Source organism: Pleuronectes platessa, chromosome 10, assembly GCF_947347685.1.
Source record: "Pleuronectes platessa chromosome 10, fPlePla1.1, whole genome shotgun sequence".
Taxonomy (NCBI): Eukaryota; Metazoa; Chordata; class Actinopteri; order Pleuronectiformes; family Pleuronectidae; genus Pleuronectes; species Pleuronectes platessa.
In genome coordinates, this window is record NC_070635.1 from 18,514,765 (window position 1) to 18,534,492 (window position 19,728).

General features: G+C 40.0%; 1 protein-coding gene across 1 annotated transcript in view; it reads right to left on the reverse strand.

The window, feature by feature from the left end:
* Window positions 1-19,728, reverse strand: part of LOC128449250 (exostosin-1b) — a 37,060-nt gene that overhangs the window by 3,228 nt on the left and 14,104 nt on the right. The window contains exons 2-10 of the mRNA XM_053432313.1: window positions 11,625-11,718; window positions 8,886-8,993; window positions 7,801-7,920; window positions 5,946-6,078; window positions 5,299-5,417; window positions 4,066-4,161; window positions 2,468-2,557; window positions 1,407-1,567; window positions 1,131-1,302 (exon numbers count right to left, since the gene is read on the reverse strand). Coding sequence (XP_053288288.1) covers window positions 1,131-1,302; window positions 1,407-1,567; window positions 2,468-2,557; window positions 4,066-4,161; window positions 5,299-5,417; window positions 5,946-6,078; window positions 7,801-7,920; window positions 8,886-8,993; window positions 11,625-11,718 — 1,093 coding nt within the window. The remainder of the gene's footprint in view (window positions 1-1,130; window positions 1,303-1,406; window positions 1,568-2,467; window positions 2,558-4,065; window positions 4,162-5,298; window positions 5,418-5,945; window positions 6,079-7,800; window positions 7,921-8,885; window positions 8,994-11,624; window positions 11,719-19,728) is intronic.

Below are 19,728 nucleotides of genomic sequence, written 5' to 3' on the forward strand. Positions count from 1 at the left end.
CTGTTAAAGTTTAAGTGGTATGATGTGTCTAAAGGGCATTAGCCTACACAAGAATAAGGAAAACACAGGTTTCTGTTAAATTCTCAGCCTCCATGTGAATAACTAATTATGAGATAATGTGGGCCCTCAGAGTTTAAAGGCCACCTGCCTTAAAGGGATAGTTCACCCAGAAATGAAAATTCACTCATTATCTCCTCACCCCTATGCCGATGGAGGGGCTGGGTGGAGTGTTTGAGTCCACGAAACTTTTAGAGTTTCAGGGGTAAACAATGTAGCAGCTGAATCCGATACAATTGAAGACATTGGTAGCTTAATCTTCAGACTTAATAGAACAGAAAAAACATTACATGCCTCCATACTGCTTGTGTGGTGACATCCAAGTGTCCGCAAGCCCCGACATTTCAATAAGACTCGAAATGAGGTAATTTACACTGCGTTTGAGTCTAAAAGTCCACTACCGGAATTTGCTAAACTAGCAGAACGTCGGATGATATCAGAGGAACTTTATGCTAAAAACTTTGGGTAAATGACACCGTTTCCAATTTGAATGTCGGCGCTTGCAGACACTTGTATGACACAAATATATAATAAGTAATGTGCTGCTCCTTTAGGGATCAAAGTGTACAAATCGAAATAGATTTAGTTATTATTTTCCGTTCCATCTTTAGGCTTAAAACTAGAATTACTCTATTCCTGTGCCAACCACCCAAACTGCAGTTTGTATTCATGTCAGTCCAGATTCCTCTGTTATATGAAGCCAACACTTTGAGACAAATTAGCCCATTAAGACCGGGTAGGAGATCAGTGTGCTTCTATTTGGCGCCTGAGGTCTTAATGGGTTAAAGTATGAAGAAACATATATTTTCTCATGATAGTCTTATGAATGCATGAACTATACCAGGGTTTGTGAGGTCACAGTAACCTGGGCCCTTGACTCCAAAATCAAATCAGCTCATCCTTTAATGCAAGTGAATGTTTTTGCCAAATATGAAGAAATTCCCTCAAGGCATTTCTTGAGTTACCACATTTTCAAGAGAACAGGACAGATGGATGGCTCACAAAATAATAACTCTTGCCACCTTTGAGGCAGCGTAATGCATCACTTTTACAGCATAGTTTTTCTGGCTCACCTGTCCCATCATGGTCTCCTTGTACTGTTTCTTCTGAGTGACCTTGATGGGTGGTAGCTTAGAGACTGACGACACCAGAAAATTCATCAGAATGTCCTCGCAGTTGGACATCTGGTCGACCATGGCCTTCAGACTGACTGGAAGGTAAGTGGTGTACAGGTGGTGGTAGTATCTGAGGGAGAGAGTGAGAGGGAATGTTTTAGTGTCGAAATGAATCAGAGAAAGGATGACAGCAGCTACTACTGAATAAAGTACACCGCAGAAGTAGATCAGTACTTGTGATAGATGGCAGCCCCAGTCAACACCATGGAGTAGTCATTGGTCCATTTGGAGGTGTAGCCCCACCGCTCCTTGTTGCTGTCCCAGAAGTGGCTGCGGGCTGGGTAACCTACGATGCGGTCCGGGAAACTCTGCCACACTGTGAAGGCAAAGTCCACCTGCAACCAGCAAATAGAGAGAGACACAGATGGAGGGAAATCATTAGGGGCAAGAAATCGAGAACAGATAATACCAAGAAACTGTGTCTAAAAGACATTTAACAATGAATAAGGGCTTTTTCACAGCAGATATTAAGGCATGTTATATTAGGAAAGGGAACAGATTTTGTTGATAACATTAACAATGGCTCTGTTCAGGTCAAATGATCCCGAAAAGACATGTGCTCCTGTTCCTGCTCCGCGAGCGTGCAACAGTGAGTCAGCATGCAACATTCCAGGTCCCTGAAAGACAAGCAGCTAAATGGAATTTAGCTGCCATTCATTTTCACTTGTGCCAACTTGGACCTGAAACAAAAAAACAGCTGTAGCCTATGAACGCAAACAGTCATATGACTTTTCCTAACTTATTTGTTTAAGAGTTTATAGAACGTCCCTGTCAGCTACGGCAACATAAGTTTACTGTGTGTGTTTGTGCGGGTGTATATATACTTGTTATATATGCACACAGACACGTGATATGTTTCTCTACTTGCACCATCATGACTCTGAATTATTTTTCCCTCCTGTTCCTGCTCGGCTCTCATTTTGGAAAATTTACGCTGATGCTCTCTCACAGCAGCAGGTACATTATGTTACACGTGTTGAGTGTAATGTTTAAAAATCAGTAGATAGTGAGGCTGTCAGTTTCATTATCTATAACTAATGTAATAAATACAAAAATTTAAATTACTGTTAATCTGCACCAGAAATTAAAACAAGTGAACACTCATCTACTTACAGTAATCAATCTGACCCAGAGAGAGGCGATTATTTTACGCCATATTAGCAAGACCTTGTGCAATATGTCCTCTAGATTACACATTGCTGTAAATGTTTGCACTAATTATCTGGCGGTCTGACCTCTGTGGTGGAGAGCACCGTGTCCTCATCCAGACTGAGCACAGCGTCAGTGGGGATGGTGTCGTAGGGCAGGAAACGACTGCTGATCACCTGGTGAAAAACAGAGACACTGGGTTCAAAAACGGGAGGGAATAGTTTCACCATGCAACCATGAGTGTGTAAACAGAACCCATATAAACACAAGGCAGGTGCATATGTATGACATGCAGCGCTACCAGTTTCTTCATGTCTGTTTGTGCCCCAGAGTCATTTCATCTTGCAGCGTTGACAGCGAATTCAGCCAAATATACAAGCTGACATTACACAAAATGACAGCACACTGCAGCACTTCATTGATGATCTAAAACCACAGATAGGAATCCACAAGCAGCAGAGTGTGTTAAGCTCCCTGATGAGCCCGGCAGCCTGTGCCTTTTGGCATGTATCTCAGCAAAAATAACTGGGTAAAAAAAGTGCAAAGAAGGTGGTTTCCAATTTTTTTTAATATATGCACACAAATCTAAATGCTAGTTTCAATTAAAATACAGCATGTGTGTGGGCTTCCATCCGTGACTGAAGCAATCTTGGCATCTAATTTGGCATTCAACCTACAAGACCTGTGTTAATAACATAAACACTAACAACAGTGCAACAAGTAACATGAACTCTTGATGAAAATGCATGTGACCAAGTCAGTGTTGTAATACCTGCCAAGCCCCTGTAATATATACTGCACGACAGTTATATATTTGTCTCATATACTATATCCTACACTCAATACAGTCAGACAGTAAAGATACAATCTTGGAGCCTCTGGGGGCCACGGACAATATTTTGAGGACTCTGGAGTTGACAGTGGATATTCAGCTATCGTTCTCCGCACACGGTTTACAGCGATACTTTCTGTACGCTTTTAGGTCCAGACAACATTATGGCTAATCTCCATTGACAACTATGTGCATATAAATGCAGACAAATAAAATAAACAATAGCAAATGCCTTTTGGTCTGGCCTGTTAGGCTCTCCACATGGACCTTTTTCCTTGACTGCTCAAATGTGATTGGTCAAACTAGAAACCAGAAGGCTTCCGGCCCTGAACCCTTGTCCCTTGCCTACAGATTTTGCATGTTTACATGTACAATCTGTGAATAGAGAAAATAAATGGACTGTAGCTTTGTCTAATGGACATACTTTCATCCTCATTGTAACAATTCCTTAACATTAAGCCTGGAAGTTTGTAGGTTTAAATTTAAATCATCATATTAAGTGTTTCTGCAAGTAGCACAAGAAATATCCAAAGTCATAACATGAAATCTCAACTCCAAGAAACATGGACCCGCAGATGGGACATGAAAGAATTTGATTCATGTGGTTTTGGCACTGATCCTGTGATTTGAGCCCAAGTCTCAGAATTCGCTGTTGCCAAATTGGAGAGAAAAGATAAAAACACTGGTTGTTCAAGCCACTTTGAGCTGGGCCAGATACAGCAGGACACTCTTAAAAATGTTTGGTTGTCTGCCATTTCACATTTTACAACTCAAGCTGAATTCAATCGCAGGCTTTCAGTACTGAACGTGCAACATTGCCCACGGAGAGACAAATCTGGAGAAGGCGTTTACCTTGGTTTCCCCTTCTATGACAATGACAGGGACTGAGGTGGCAGGCCAGCGGTACTTGGCCGGAAGAGGTTTATCACAATTCCACAGAACTATCACCTGCACAAAAGGAAAACAGACCAAACTTAGACATCATTGGAATACAACACCCCAAAGAAAAAATGTGTTAAAATCGGGTTAAATGTTGGACAATCCTGTCTCGCATGTACAGCTTAAAAATCCACATATTTTTCAATTTGAAGTCTATTTTATATTTATCCCTTCTTTGTGTGAAAGGCAATGACTTCCTGATGTTTCTCTGCAGATCTATTTTAAGAACTGTCACACAACCTACAATTACCTGACAGCAAAACACTGTATAACTATAAATGCTATAAAACTGTCCCAAATACAGGAAAACACAATTTATAAAATACCCAAATAACAAGCAAAATATAATTGAATCGAAAAATGACAGGGATTACTGTTCAGATTAAAATTAATGCTCCATAAATTGAGGGCTCATTGTTAAAAGAATAACTGTGATAAAAATGTAACACTCTCCCCACTAATAAAGCATCTTAGGTTGTTGGGATAATATAGAGAAAACGTATCTACATGGAGTATTTATGATGGCGAGACGTCTCACACAAACAGATTAATAGAAAACACAAATGCAAAAGACACAACACATCTGTAGAAGCCACACAACGGAAACCCAAACAGAGCAAGTGACTCAGGGATTTTATTTCCAAGCCCACTGATGCGAATCTGCTGCTCACAGACAGAGCGATCACTCTATGTAAAGGTGGTTAAACAGTCAAAAACACAACAGGATATTTGAGTGATTGAAACTGATATGTGCAGATAACAACTTGCCATGAATCAGCCTTAATATGTCTCCATTCACCAAAACAAGTGAAGTTACTTACATCTGATCAACTTATGTTAGCCAAATGACCTAGCATTAACGCTAACGTCATTGCACAGCTAGTCTTATAATCTACAACCTTGAGATGCCAGAATACAACTATTAATTTATATATGTATGTCGTCATCTGTTGCCACTCACTTGTTTTGTGGTTGTGTTTCTGTTGTATGGCTTTTGTAGTTGTGTTCAGTTTGCATTCATGTTTGGTGTTAATGAGTTTTTCTGACTTCTGGGACATCTCGTCCACCGTATAAGTTGAATTTAACATTTGCAAACATCAGGTGTGAGGTGGGTAATGTAGAGTTATGTGTTGCCTTTTTGATTACCTGAGCACAGTACTGGGATTTGGCCACGGCCACAAGCAGCTTCATGACTGGCTGAGACTGGGAGACCAGTGGGGTCACCAAATGGATGATCGCTGTAAACTTGGGGTTCGGCTTGATACCTGGAAAAGGTATGGCACATCGAGGGTAAGACAAGACGACATTTAAACCAGACGATGACATTTTCTGACATTAAAAGGACCTTCTGAATCCAGTTCACAACAATACTACATCGCTTGTATACAGGACTTTAATAATAACAATGATAGAAAATCAGCTGTAGTTCTATGTTATATAAACAGGTAACATCTCTTTGACAGCTTTAAGCATTTCTTCATTGGTGCTTGTTTACTTAAAGCTGCTTTTACCAGTCAACAACAAGCCACATATCTTTCCAATTAATAACGCACAAATACATCATTGCAACATGGCAGGTCTAATTGGTGAGCTTCCCCAAGACAAATCCTGAATTAATAAAGATATATTGCACAACCTGTGGCAATGTCACTGATTCACATGTTAGTTTACAAATATGCTACAGCTGCTACACACCAGCTGTTCCTGTGCAGATTGAGTCCATCAAAACTCAGGGTGAGCATTAATGTGGTTCTTTGCGTACTGCGCACAATATGCATGAAGAATTAACTGACCCAGCTTAGCGTAATAGAAAGGGAAGTCTCCCAGGTGTGTAGAGTACTGCGGGAGGGTGAAGAGACCTCCAGGCAGGCTGTTCCACATCAGGTTGCTCCTGGAGGTCTGCTGCAGGACCCGGTCCTGGATGATCTGGAGAAAAATGGAAGCAACTGAGATTTAAACTAATGTTTTCTGGGACCTTTTCGATTGAAAAATCAAATGCTCACATTACTTTTTGTTCATCGAATAAATGATCACAAGTCACAGATATTTATATGAAAGGAAGAAGCTGCACGACTGGGGTGTGTCAGTAAGATGAGTCAGAAAACAGCTTTGTTGCAGAATGTTGGAAGATCTTTTACATTTCATTTAAGACTAAACAATTAGGCCAGTGTTATATGTTATTTGGAAACTGAGTCCGGACAAGTATCCCCTGGCACTTCTCAAATTATCATCAGAAATAATGAGTCCCTTTAGATAATAAATGATCCGACAGACGTTTCCATTACAGTGTCGCATGATCTCATAAAAAACTAATTCCTCTCCTATAATCAGTTCTCTATATATTTACACATTCTCCTGCAGGGCCGAAACACTGGTATAATGAATAATAGATCTTAATGCTTTATTTTTCCACACTATAGTAAAAAAATTCTCAAAATATAACGTAACAGTAACATAAGATCAGTCAGTTTTGCTTAATAAATTGTGCTGACACAAACTTTACCATTATCTAAACCAAATTTACAGCCCAGTATCTTATACAGTGTGACAACAGACTTTGCAGGCCCACAGCATCACCTGCCTCCCATTCCACCAAAGCTCTAAGATTCTCAAACAGTGAGATGAAACCATAATAAAATATTAAGCAGTCTCGGAAGCTGCAAAGTAAAGCCTGTCTGCTTTCTGAAGGAAACCGTGCTGATGAATTGATGTTTGAGCTGCACCAGAGCATTAAAACATTCAGGATCCCTTGCTAATGGTATCTAACTACTGGAGAATATTAGAAGCCAAAACCCTGATGTGCTGTACTAAGGCATGTCTCGGAACAAACAGGGTTAAGACACGAAAGAGTGTAAACAGATCGAAGATCAGCTTCTTGGGGCTGTAACTTTACCCTGCTGACAGAGAACTCCCAGCTCTGCCCTCTAGCAGCCTGACCTGCTACCTCCTGGGACGAGGCTCTTGTAACACTATCTGTGGACAACAACTTGCTAACTGTAAACTGCAGTCAGCCATAAGGCTTACGGTAAATCTAGCACAACTATAAGTCAGCAGTAATTTCCCAGTTTATAGCATCCAATAATACATTACAAGCAAAAGCTGATACATTTATTTTGCCTACAAGCCTGTCTGGTAGATTACTTACCATGGTTTACACATCCATTACTGTTGAAATTAGGAGAAGATAATGATAGAGGCAGGTCAATTTGCAAACACTCCATATTGCGAGCATGATACCTGCAGCTAACCGACCTAACACACCCTCTGCCAGACTCACTGTCTTGACCCCCCTGCTCTAATCTTTGCTTGTTTGTAATACCAGCTCAAGAGCAGTTTGATAGACTGGTCCTCCATGGGAAGAATACAGATAAATGGACTCTGACAGGAACAAATTACTGACATGATTGATGGCCAAGCCAGCCTCAAAGAACATGACAGCAGTGTTTAACAATACACATCATCCCTCTTGGTTTTCTGTCATGTCTGGAGCATTTCCATTGTGGGTATGAAGTCTGCAAGAACACTTACAGTCTGTAAATGTCAATATCTAGGATAAGTGACTGGGGGATAAATTGATAAAAAGGGCAATCTTTATATTTTAAAGCGTGTTATGCCTTCCTTTGAAAGCATTGTAAAGCATGTGGGTACCTCCAGTGTTGTCAGCACTATCTTCTCCAAAGAGTTGAAGTAAGCCTCCCATAGGAACTGGGTCTGCTGTCTCAGGGACAGGATCTTATCCTGGTGGATGGAGCGCACAGTAGAGGGGACCTGGGACAGAGGGGAGCACATGTTAATATACAAGAAGACTAACAGAAAACAGTGTGCTAAAGTAGATACTGTCATTTAAACCGTAAAGAATTTAGTCAGGAGAACAACTGCGAGATTTACCTCAATAAATGCAAAGAGTAACTCTCAGATGTCAAATGGGAAGTTGCGCATAAAAACATGTAATTAAATACAAGAGTGACACATCTATAATTACACTGTACAAGCTGAACACCTGCACACTACTGCTGTGTGAACCATTTATAAGACCAGATAATAAAACAATGACTATGTTTACATGGCCACCAATATTCCCACTATTGACCTGACATTCTTTCAGGTAGGGTGTTTAAGTGAGTCGCTAATAGAGTATTCCATTCATATTCCCAGTACAGAGCACAGTCTGATTATGACTCACATCATATTACATCCACCATGTCTTACATCAGATGTTCCCAAGGCCTTTTTGAAAATATCACTGTAGCGATGCTTATCCAAACTCTTTATAATATCCATTTCCCTTAAAACACATAGCATAACCACAAATTCCCCATCAACCCCGATATGTGATTTATTCATAGCGCAAGCCAACCTGTACACAGGGCATGCGTTGTCAAGCAGTTGGTAATTTCAGTATGTCGATGTTACAAAAGGCAGTAAAAACTATGTTAGGGAATTATATTGCGATTAAGATGCATACATGTCTACACAATGCAACTACGATGGGAGTACTCCACATTTCTTACTTTAATTATTGTTTATTCCAAGTTTGACCTGATTCAGGTAAAAGTAATCAATATTTACATGGCAGTGATGTCGGACTATTGGTGTCTATGTAAACAAAGTAATTCTGTGATCCCAAAAATGTCACATGCTCAAAAAATGAATGCACTAGCAATGTAATAGTGGTTTACGGATTGATTTTTGTGTGAACAACTTCGGTTGTGTATGAAATAAGCTGTGTCTACCTGTAATAGCAGCCTTTCATCCCCCATCACAGCTGCCGTATTCCAGTCGATGATCTCGGAGAAGGGAAGTTCCCAGCCGTTACTTAGCATTACGGGCACACATGCTGCCTGTAAGAGTAACACACAACACAGCACACAATATACACTCTTGGTTAATGAGATGAATTGTTGAAGACAAGTTGCTTTTGTGGAACCTGTAATTATCCTGACATCCACAGTATGGAAATAATGCAAACCTACAGCGACATGACGTTATGTATGAATAAGTAAAAGATATTAAATCTGTGGTGTGGAAACGATGAAGAAGAGCCATGTCAGTGTCATATCTCCTGTTACATTAAAATATTCAAATTCAAAAGGCATTACCCCTTTCTGTGGTATAATCTCCATTTAATATTATGATAAAATGAGCAAATGAAAAAACTGAAAAATAAAAAGCTTATGCTCTGCCAACCCTGCCATCACTGTACATGGTCCATTTCTCAAGCCATCAAATAAGCCAATTTAACCAAGAGGGGAAACATCTTCCCACACATTTCCATTAACTACAGAATCATCACAGCACCACGATGACTACTCTCAGTCGAGGCACTGTGCTTTCATAGAATGACCATTATGTTCAGTGGAAAAGGAGATAAATGTACTTGTAAATGAAATCCCTTTTTCTGAGAGATTAATGAAATTGTATTGAAGTGTGCGTCCACATTTGTGTGTGTGTCCTTGTCTAACCAGTTATCAATTTTTGTTTCGGCCTGTAACTTTAGGTGTGTGTGCGTGTGCATGTGTAAGTGTTGGATAGTACATGCAGCTTCCTGCCAGAAGTGAGGCGCCTTATAATCTGCTAAGCGAGTACTATTCACTGATTGGTCTTATGCAAAAGCACGTCCAGGCGCTGCTGCAGCACATGTTTAATCTCCTTGGTGTCATTAGCAAAGGCTACAATCTGCTGGACCTATCACCACACAACATAAAACACAACCACATTGGAAGAGTGCAACAACAGATTTTGACAATGAATCAAGCATTGGGTGTTTGGTGGAGCAGTCGTTTGTGAAAACCTGGACAAGCCATTGGCTGCTCAAAATTGAATGCTTCTCTATTTGGGGTGCAACGGTAGAGGTGCCTGGAGCGCCAAAAAAAAGATTTGTGTTCTAACTTTTTAGGGGCTCCTTTTGTGCTTATGTTGTGATGTCTTGGCCTTACGCACCGGAAACTGAGAAACCTGCTGTTGCACATTGTTCCCAAGATGTAAAGAAAATAACCACACAATGTTCATGGCTTTTTACAAGCCAACACCTTCAATGTGCGTCACAACGCCAAAAAATGTGCAATGTCATCATCTAGACATCCACCCAGGTGTCGAGTTTCCATCACTGCGTATAGGAGACAGTTTAAAAAAAAAGGCTCTTCTGCAGAGTAATTTGACCGAGGAGTGATGTTGATTGTATCCATAGCTGAATAAAGCCCCAACATCTGGCTGTTTGGGTGTTAGTGTTTTTTTTTTAACCAGTGGATAAGGGGCTTTATTTAACCCCTCATCCAAAACCTAGCTCCCACTTAAATCCTGTGACCGTCTCCGAGCTGGCCTGTTGCAATCCTTCACTGAGCCAGTGTAACTAATACAGCTCAGTAGCCCTCAACTTCCCCAAATTCCCCAATTTGTGCCTGCCCTCTTCAACTTTTGTGCTCCCCAGTGTAAGGCTGTGTTTGTATAGAGGCACCATAACCTCCAGGCTGTGGTCAAGCCCTGCACTCCAGCCAACCTCTGCATGCTACTACCAAGTGAAGCTGCACCTCCTCCAGCGTCGACCTGGTAATCAGTCTCACTGTCTCATCATGTGTCGCTTCTTTCTACTCTGTGGTGTAATTATCTTCCCATTACACCCAATATAGAATCACTTCTCATTTTCTATTATAAGCTCAAAAGTGATCACTCTTCTTCTTCTTTTTAAATATCTTGCTTCCCTAACAAATTCTCACACGGTACATCAACACCTTAACTTGGGTTTCTTTTGATTATTTGTGGATGTAAATAATGCTTATTTTTATTCCCAGGAAATAGCTTAATATCTGAAATTCAAATCATTCCACCATATGTATTTAATTATATGCATATTTTACCTACTGCTACCCCGAGTGTGTGAAAGTAAAAGACATTTAAAAACCCTCAGGCAAAACTGGTTATTAAAATAAATGTAGGTATTCTTTAAATATAACTGTGGTCTTTGCTTAGATCACTAAAACGAGTAGGCTGACGTGCCGAGTACCACTGGGAATTAGGGACTCTTGATGAAGACTAAATGATGAAATGAAGAAAGAGTCAATGGAATGTTGTATGTGCAGCCAAGCATTTACTATACACTGAAGTTATTATTCAAATCAGTATGATTGAGGAGGGGGGGGAAAGGAGAGGAAGAAGTGGGTGAAGAAGAAGGATGAACAAAGAAAAGATGGCAAAGGCAGCATGAAGACACAGAGTCAGAAGCAGCTGAAGTAACACGAGCTGCACAACCACAGAATGACTGGCAGTGGGTGAAGGAGTGAGTGGGAGGAAAGTCTGTACGTCACTTTTTCCGCACAAAACCACTGATTAACAGCTTTACTGTTTTGTTTCTTCTGGAGGAATCAAAGACTGCATGCATCCTCTGAAATACCAGAGTACACCTACTCTACGTGATTCACATTTAATCACCACTCCGTCTTGCAATAATGAGCAACATCTGTATTTGTGTCACTGACCTGCAAAGCCTCTAAGAAGCGAAAGGAGCCCAGCCGTCGTCCTCGAGGTACCAGGCAGAACGTGGAGTTGTACAGCATCTCTCTGTAGTCATACCTGCAGGAAGATGGCAAAGAGGAGGAAACATCAGGAAACAATTCATTCAACAAATTAAACAACACAATCTGAACGCAGATGCAGGACAGTGAGAGAAATCACAGAAAAACTGAGCGTACAACAGCAAAATGACACACGTTCCTTCTATTGATTTTTTCATTACAAAGTTTACTTCTAACATCTCATAATAAAATGTTGACTCTTGGAATGCAGCTCATATCAGGCCCACTCTATCTGAAAATGTCTTCAAATAAAACACCTCTTTCAAACAATGGAATATTTCAAAAGCAAAAATACCTTCAGGAACAAAAACCCATACTTTCATTTGAACTCATTTTTAAACCCCTCGCCCTCTAACCTGCACATCTCAACATCTCTCACTTCTTCCCCGCTCCCTCCATCCAATCTAAGCCTCCGTCAGCACTTGCTTGGATTAAGGAGCTGCTTGGAATTCCTTTAGTGTCAATATTTTATGTGCAAAGGAGCGAGTGTGAGTCAGAGAGTGTCTGTTTGTGTGTTGCCTGCTCATACATTAAAATGGGTTTTATGAGAAAGGACTGTGTGTGCGTGTGCATATTTAATTTCTAAGTGTATCCTGCGTAAACAAGCAATCCTGTGCACTTGGCTTCCAAATTTGTGTTTTTAAGACGAGGTGTCGTCACATTTACATGAGAATGCAAATATAGATGTAAAGGAGAGTGATTATTTGTGTACTTAGGGTGATGTGCGTGCCTGTAGCTATTTGCCTGCCCTCTCCTTGATTATACGTGTGTGTGTGTACAGTTTTATTGTGCCTCAGGCTGCACGGTCTCTCTCTCAGTGTCACAGTAAATCGCTCCATGACTGAAGACCTGATGCCTTAACAGATCCACCCACACCTCTGTGGGTCACTGCACAGCCAAGACACAAGTCACATTTATGTCATGTACATGCAGCAATAGAAGTGAAGCAGAACAGGAATGCTCTTTCGCCTCGTAGCTATATTTTTATACGTTATGTAACCAATATCAAAAAATGTGTCTGAGCAAAAATAGTGTCTTATTTTATATTGATGTAATTCTTAAGTCTAAAGGAGATTCAGCTAAACCTCATTTGCAAGAATACTGCGGACACAATTAAATTAGCCAATTAAATTCACATTTACAGAGCAATTTACATAAAACAACAACTAAGTTTCCTTATACACAATAGACAAGTTTGACACAGATGAATTGTTACATCCAAGAGCTGCTAAAATCAAACATGAACTACATAGCTGCCCTCTTTAGAGCCCGACTGAAAAGGATTTTTGGAAGCAGTTGCTGATTTTTGCGAGTGAAAAAATAATGCAAAGGTTCCTAAAATTTTGCTATCAAACCCTTGAGACAAAGTAATGTAATTGAGGTTTGATCTGTTACAATTAAACAATTATCTCTATAATAAATAACTAAATAAAAATAAAACAAACAACCAAATATTAATAGAACTACATATAGAAGAGACAAATACAGAAAATATTAGTTCCCCTTTTATGTAAACAATTAATGCACATCTCTGCATTATTATATGATGACAGTTAATACGTTGACATTTTAGCAAATATGAATGCCAATACAGATTTTTTGGTAAAAGGCTCATTTCAGTCATTTTGATATGCCAACTGATAAAGTGGTCAAGCTCTAATATTTTCCTAATATTGCCTATTAAATGTTCTATATTTAAGTCTGCTGGGTAAAATTTGCTAATGTAAACTTGCCAGATGTCAAGCTAACGATTTCAGAATCAATATGCAAGCATCAACACCACTCTTTACTCAACGCAGAAACCAAGGCATTAAGACCTCAAATGCTCTTGACGTCATAGGCACTCAAATTATAGCAGGAATTCATGATCAGATTGAGTGGAGCATTGATGACACTTCAAAACTCCATTTGTTAACATCAAAATATCACTGTGTGATTAAGAGAATAAACGGGCAACACAAAATCATTAATGAAAGCGTAGAAATTTAGTTTCACTACACTGGTGGTTGAGGTTATAAGCAATGCATGTACAGTACAACCCAATACAAGTAAATTGATTTGATCCCATTAGAATTGTCACTATCGTAACTAGATGACTCTAAGTTCCTACTAATATGCTCAATAAATTCTCAGTGGACATAAGTCTGACTAATCTTTTTTGAGGATAAATTTAGTTTGGAAGATTTGGCTTGACAGCTGTCTTCCAGTGGAGGTCATTGTCCCATGTAACCATTAAACACACATCACCAAACACAAAGTCTTGGTCTCACGAAAGTGTTAATCTTGAGCACTTACAGTACTATCACATGGGAGTCAGAAATCACTACAATGCAACATATCAACTGCAATGTAGAATTTACTTTGGCTCTTATGTAATATCTATCTGCATAATCCCACTTTAGAGCACACATGCCTTTTACAATTACAACCACTACAGTGGTGTTAGAGAAGATTAACAGCCACAAAAAAGCATGAAAGCTACATTTAAGCTTGATTCCATCCATAGGAATGCACTAAAATATACACAGTGATTCATTATCCACATGGCACATAGGAGTTAATACTATAGGATTTGTCATCTACACTACAAAACAATGGTTTAATTAATCCGGCCTCCATTACATTCATTAAACATGACAAAGAAATAATCCAGCAAGAGGCACATAACTGACCATTTTGCAGGCTTATAAAAACAGAAGCATACATCTGTATCTGGGCCTGGCACAGTCTAAATCTCACATCCATTACATTTCCTGTGAAAACTCAGAAAAGACCAGATGTTCCTCTCCCTGCATACCTCCATTCTTCCCTTCTCTTCCAGATGGTTGCCTGTGGGAGGACCACTTTCACAGTATGCTACCGCATGTCAGCAGAGATGTTAAGTATGAGTGCTCAAAAAACATCTTCATACACCAGCTCCTGTATTGCTGTGTTGTTTTCTGAGCAATAAATTTAGGTGTTCAATTCATTAGTCTCACTTCTCGAGAAAAAAGGATTGCTGTCACCGAGCTCTTACCCTGTATCTTGCACAAATGTCCGCAATTGACTATACATGACATGAGGTAAATCCTTCCTTGTCCTATATTTTTAATGCTGCAACATGCAGATGGCTGGTGGTGAGCAATGCAGTCGCTTAGTAACAGATTGGATATCGTTGTGAAAAAAAAAGTCACACTGTTAAAGTAATGAGCCTGAGTTATTCTTCTTTTGCTATATTCCTATTATGATGTAATGGATGTGCTAAAATAAAAGCTGTCATAAAACAGAGATTTGCAATTAAGGCTATAATTAAAACTACTAGAATTATATGGGGATAAACTGTCTTATAGTCTATAAAAACTCTAATGTAATTGCATCATTCATTAAAAAAATGGACATAAAAAATGTGCCATCACCAAATGATAAAATTAAATATATGTTGATATTTAACTTGTTTGAAATTATTTGCACAGAAATTGTCCAGGTGTAATAATGTGTACTGCCGAGTTCAGCCAAGGAGAATTCATGTGGTGGACTAGAACGCGTTCAATGGGGATTTAACCTCGACCGACTGTTCAATCAGACTCACCACACTGTTGACGTTTTCTGACCAGTTTGTTGCCCTTGGTTTTTTGGGGTTCGAACTGCAGTTGTTTCATGTGACCACTCTGGTTTTTGTGGTGACTGTAAGTAGTAGGTATAATGTAAAAGAAATGACCTAAAAAAGTAGTTCCAAAAATTCTACAGTGATTTATCATTGCTCAGAAAGGTGTGAATACTTATCTCCACAGAAAGCAAGAGAATCCTTTATGATGCACTCTTTACATTGTTTAAAGGGTAAGTGTAGATTGACATGGCCAGATCAATGTCATTTGAAACACCCATTATATCAAACATACAACTTCGATACAGGGTTAGACACTGACTCATAGTAGAGGTTTTATGAACTTCACTGCTTTAGGAAATGACCAAGAAGTAAAAGTGATGTGTGGCTGACTTGCTGTGACATCTTGTTTGCTATACATTGTAATTTCAACAATCATGTGGAATGTGTAGTCAGTTTTCATGAAATGCAAACTCTTCCATGCATATACAGAAGGAGAAATGTAAAGTGTTCTAATGCAGCTTCATGACTTCATCACTGTAACTCAGATCAATAATGAAACAGTCTATTCCTGAACATGGTTCAGTTTTACAAGGTATTTTATTGGAACAAAGAGCTCGGTGCCAGCAGTAAAACAGGCCCTTTAGTTTGATGGTGTGGGAGATTGACTGTCGTGCCCTCTTTATATAAACCTTCTCGTTCGTGGATTTGATCAAATGTCATTTATTAATATTGCAAAAAAGGATCGCAGTCTGAGTCACAAAAAGAGAAAAGAATAACAGGAAGTGTGCTGGATCGAGAAAAACCATCAACCAGTCTCCTAGCAACAAGAATGGATGGAGTGGAAGAGAAATGCATGGCTCATTCTGTCAAGTGCCCGAGGAGCCTCAGAAGAACAGCCAAAGAGTTGTCTCCTATAATCTGTGCAAGAGACCACACACATTTCTAACATAACAACTCAGAGAGAAGACCGCAATCAAAGGAGGCATTGCTTTGGCTGATCTGTGACGAGCTGAAGTGCTCAGGTGGGTTCCCCCAGACTGTCCTTTGTCCCGGGAAAGCGTGTCAACCACGATCCCTCTCCTTTAATTTAAGAAATTAGCAGTTCATAAACAACACACCAAAGCACAAGATGATTTGATTTGTATGAATCTTGAAGAAATAATTCTCTTAGTAAATGATCCAGGCTCAGTTGGAGCGACAGGATAAAAAAAGGTGTTGGTATATTTGCCACAGGCCTATAGAATAATGACTATGGCCCCGATACTACAATCCTTATCCACTCATTTGTTTTTGTTCCATCTTCAAACACCAGGTCCAGGTCATGATCAGTAGAGCTGAATTTAGAAGTTATTCAGAAAATTAATTGCCAACTACTTTGATAATTTATTAAAAATGTATCTTTTTAATATTACTCCCATTTCCAGTCAAAAACTAGTCAAAATCCCTGTTCCCCTATTCCAAATCAAGGTCTCAAATTTTCTGCTGTTTCAGATTTTTGTCAATGTAAATGGGGGGGGAAATGGACACCTTTTATTGGGCTTTGGGGAAACATGGTGGACATCTTAAGAAGCTTTACTATTTCTTACGTTCCTGTATCGCATGCACCTTCACTGTGCCTTGATTGACAGAAAGCTAGTCTACAGAGGGCCCGAAGCAATTCATATGCATTCAAATTTGTGCTGTGATATTGTTGCCAGAATAATCAATGAAGAAGTAAAATAATTTACAGGCATAACTCTTTCAAATACATTGGCTGCAGTTCATTGTGTAGCAATCACTCATCTTGGTCAGTAGGAGAGTCCTCAACAAGAAAGGACTCTCTAAAATGAACTTCAGAGGGAAAGTTAGGGCAGCTCCAGTACTATCCAACTCTTTCACCCCACTCCCATCCTGTGCTGACTTCATATCAAATTTTCTGCTTCCTCTTTTCTGTCACGCTTGTGCCAAGTTGATGGGCAGTTGGCTGTTGCCGCGACTGAATTCAAGCCAGAGGAATTTCAGCCTGAAAGCCACCAAGGAAAAGTGAGTGTCATCAAATGAGAAAGGGAAGAAAGAAAAAAACAAAAAAAACAGCGGTTGACAACCGCACGCTACATCCGAGCTCCACACAGCCAGCGCCACCCAGGGCAAGAATGTCACACACAACATTAACGCACACATAAAGCCTCAGTTTGATCTCAATACACATCCGAGCTACTTCAATAGTTCTAGACACAGCCAGACTCAGCTGCTTTGTTCCCCCTGACAGGACTGCACACCAAGACATAGATGTGTACAACGCATAGTGACATGCACAGGGGGATAAAAACAAATACACTCGCTTTGTGGAAAACTTACATCAGACCAGCAAATAAACACACATTCACAGCGTATTCAGGCACGGAGCTGTCATGTCATGACTGTACTCATCTCTACAAGGGGATCAAATGGCTGTCTATAACATGGGGTTAATGAGCAACCCCCCCCCCCCCCCATACTCGTGTTACATGGGGTTAATTAGCCATCAGAGATAGATATTACCAAGTGGTCTGGCCTCTGTTATAGGGAGAGTGTATCATACTTCTGTAGAAAGCCATCCCTAAGGAATCTGGAAACATTAGACATCAGCAGTGGTGTTATTGAGCGTGTAGGGATCTGGGAACACCAATCATATGGGAGCCCCCCAGCACATACACACACAGAATGCTTGAGTGTGTGTATGTGTGTGTGTGTGTTGCGTTTGGATTCAAATTACACTAATGACTATTCCAGCAATGCCATGCAAGCAAAACTTAAGAGTTTTAAGAGATGAGGACATATAATTTAGTAGAACTGAAGAGCAGGACACTGACTTAGCCTAAATTAGTTATGGAGCTTAAAATACTCCAATGGCCTCCGGATGGCAACATTAGAGATTAATGGCCAACACTGGCATGAATCATGGCACAGTACTATCTTGTACCTAATAGCATAGTTAATCTTAGTGGTTTTACCTGTGACCATGATAGATGAGCAACTTTTTTTGACGCACTAGACCTGGCTAATATTACCCAGAGCGGGGATGGGGACATGATACTGGTCCAAAAAAGGAGATGGCAACAATACTATACAATAATGATAGTGCATCATATTAAGGATTCTGCAAAATACATTTGTTTTCACAACTAATTTATCAGAATAAAGTTAATTGTTGCTTTTCCAAAAGTCTAATACAATCTGTATTACTGCTAAGAGGGTTTAAGGATATAAAGGTCTGTGCTCCAGCATAAGTCAATAGAGCAAACATGAATTTAGTATGTCTTATTGAAAAACAAACCCTACACTGATTTCCTCAAGGCACCTTGGGCTCAACCATCTTCCCTCTTGTTAACGGGTTCAAAGACAGGTTTATAAAACATTTACAGAAACACGGGGGGGGGGGGGGGGTCTCGAGCTGTATGTGACCCCAGGTTAATTAACCTAATTACTATGCTTTGAATCCTCCATCACTCTTCTTTTCTTCCTCCCTCTTCTCAGTCTGAATCCATCTTAAGGCTGTCTCAGTGGTAGAGTCCAAAAGCAGGAACCTTTCATCTCTGCAAATATCCCCTCCTCAAAATGGAGCCATACACACCCTGGAGTTAGTTCCACTGAGCAGAACACGCACTAACCAAATCATGCACACTTATTAACATCCGTCCAAAATGTGTCATTAACAGAGCTGCTGATTTTCACAGACTCCCTTTGGAGTTTAAAGGAAGTTTTGCCCACTTCTCTAATCAGCCATCCATCAGCTTGATGAGATTGGTGAAGGATGCTTTGAAGTGCTCTCTGGGTACAATAAACCAGAGCAAGGGAGTATTGCAGATAATGAAATGACTGTTCTTAGTGGAAAAGCCATTAGTGCTGGAATGTCAGTTCTGACTTGTGAAGTCAGACAGCATAAAGATGTCAAGAATGGCCAGATGGGGTCAAATTATATGACTTCAGTGACCACAAAGGGACTCGCCCTCTTTGCCAATAGCTGAAAGCGGCCATATTTTGGAACACTGAGTAATATAGCCCAATCCTTCAGTTGTCTAGATTGCTAATTATTCAACTATCTCACATTTTTAATCATTCTGAATACAAGTAGGTCACCAATTAACATTTTTACGCCTAAGGCTGACAGATTTACAGATCAATTAGTATAGCTATCAAGCACAACCGAGATCCTGGCTAATGACTAACTAACCATTACAAAATGGGCTGTGTGTGTCTCCCATTTGAAATAAAGGTGGAAGCTGAGCAGATTGTGGGATCCCAGAGTTCGAAGGAATGCTGTCCAACAGCCAGTAGCTGACTACTGCTGGAGATAGAGCTTAGCTGCTGCTGCAGTGGTTGCTTGGCAAGAGAGATAATTCCAGGTCAGGAATCTCCCTGTGCCTGAGCCAAGCAGGGATGAATGGAGGAAGCGATAGAAGG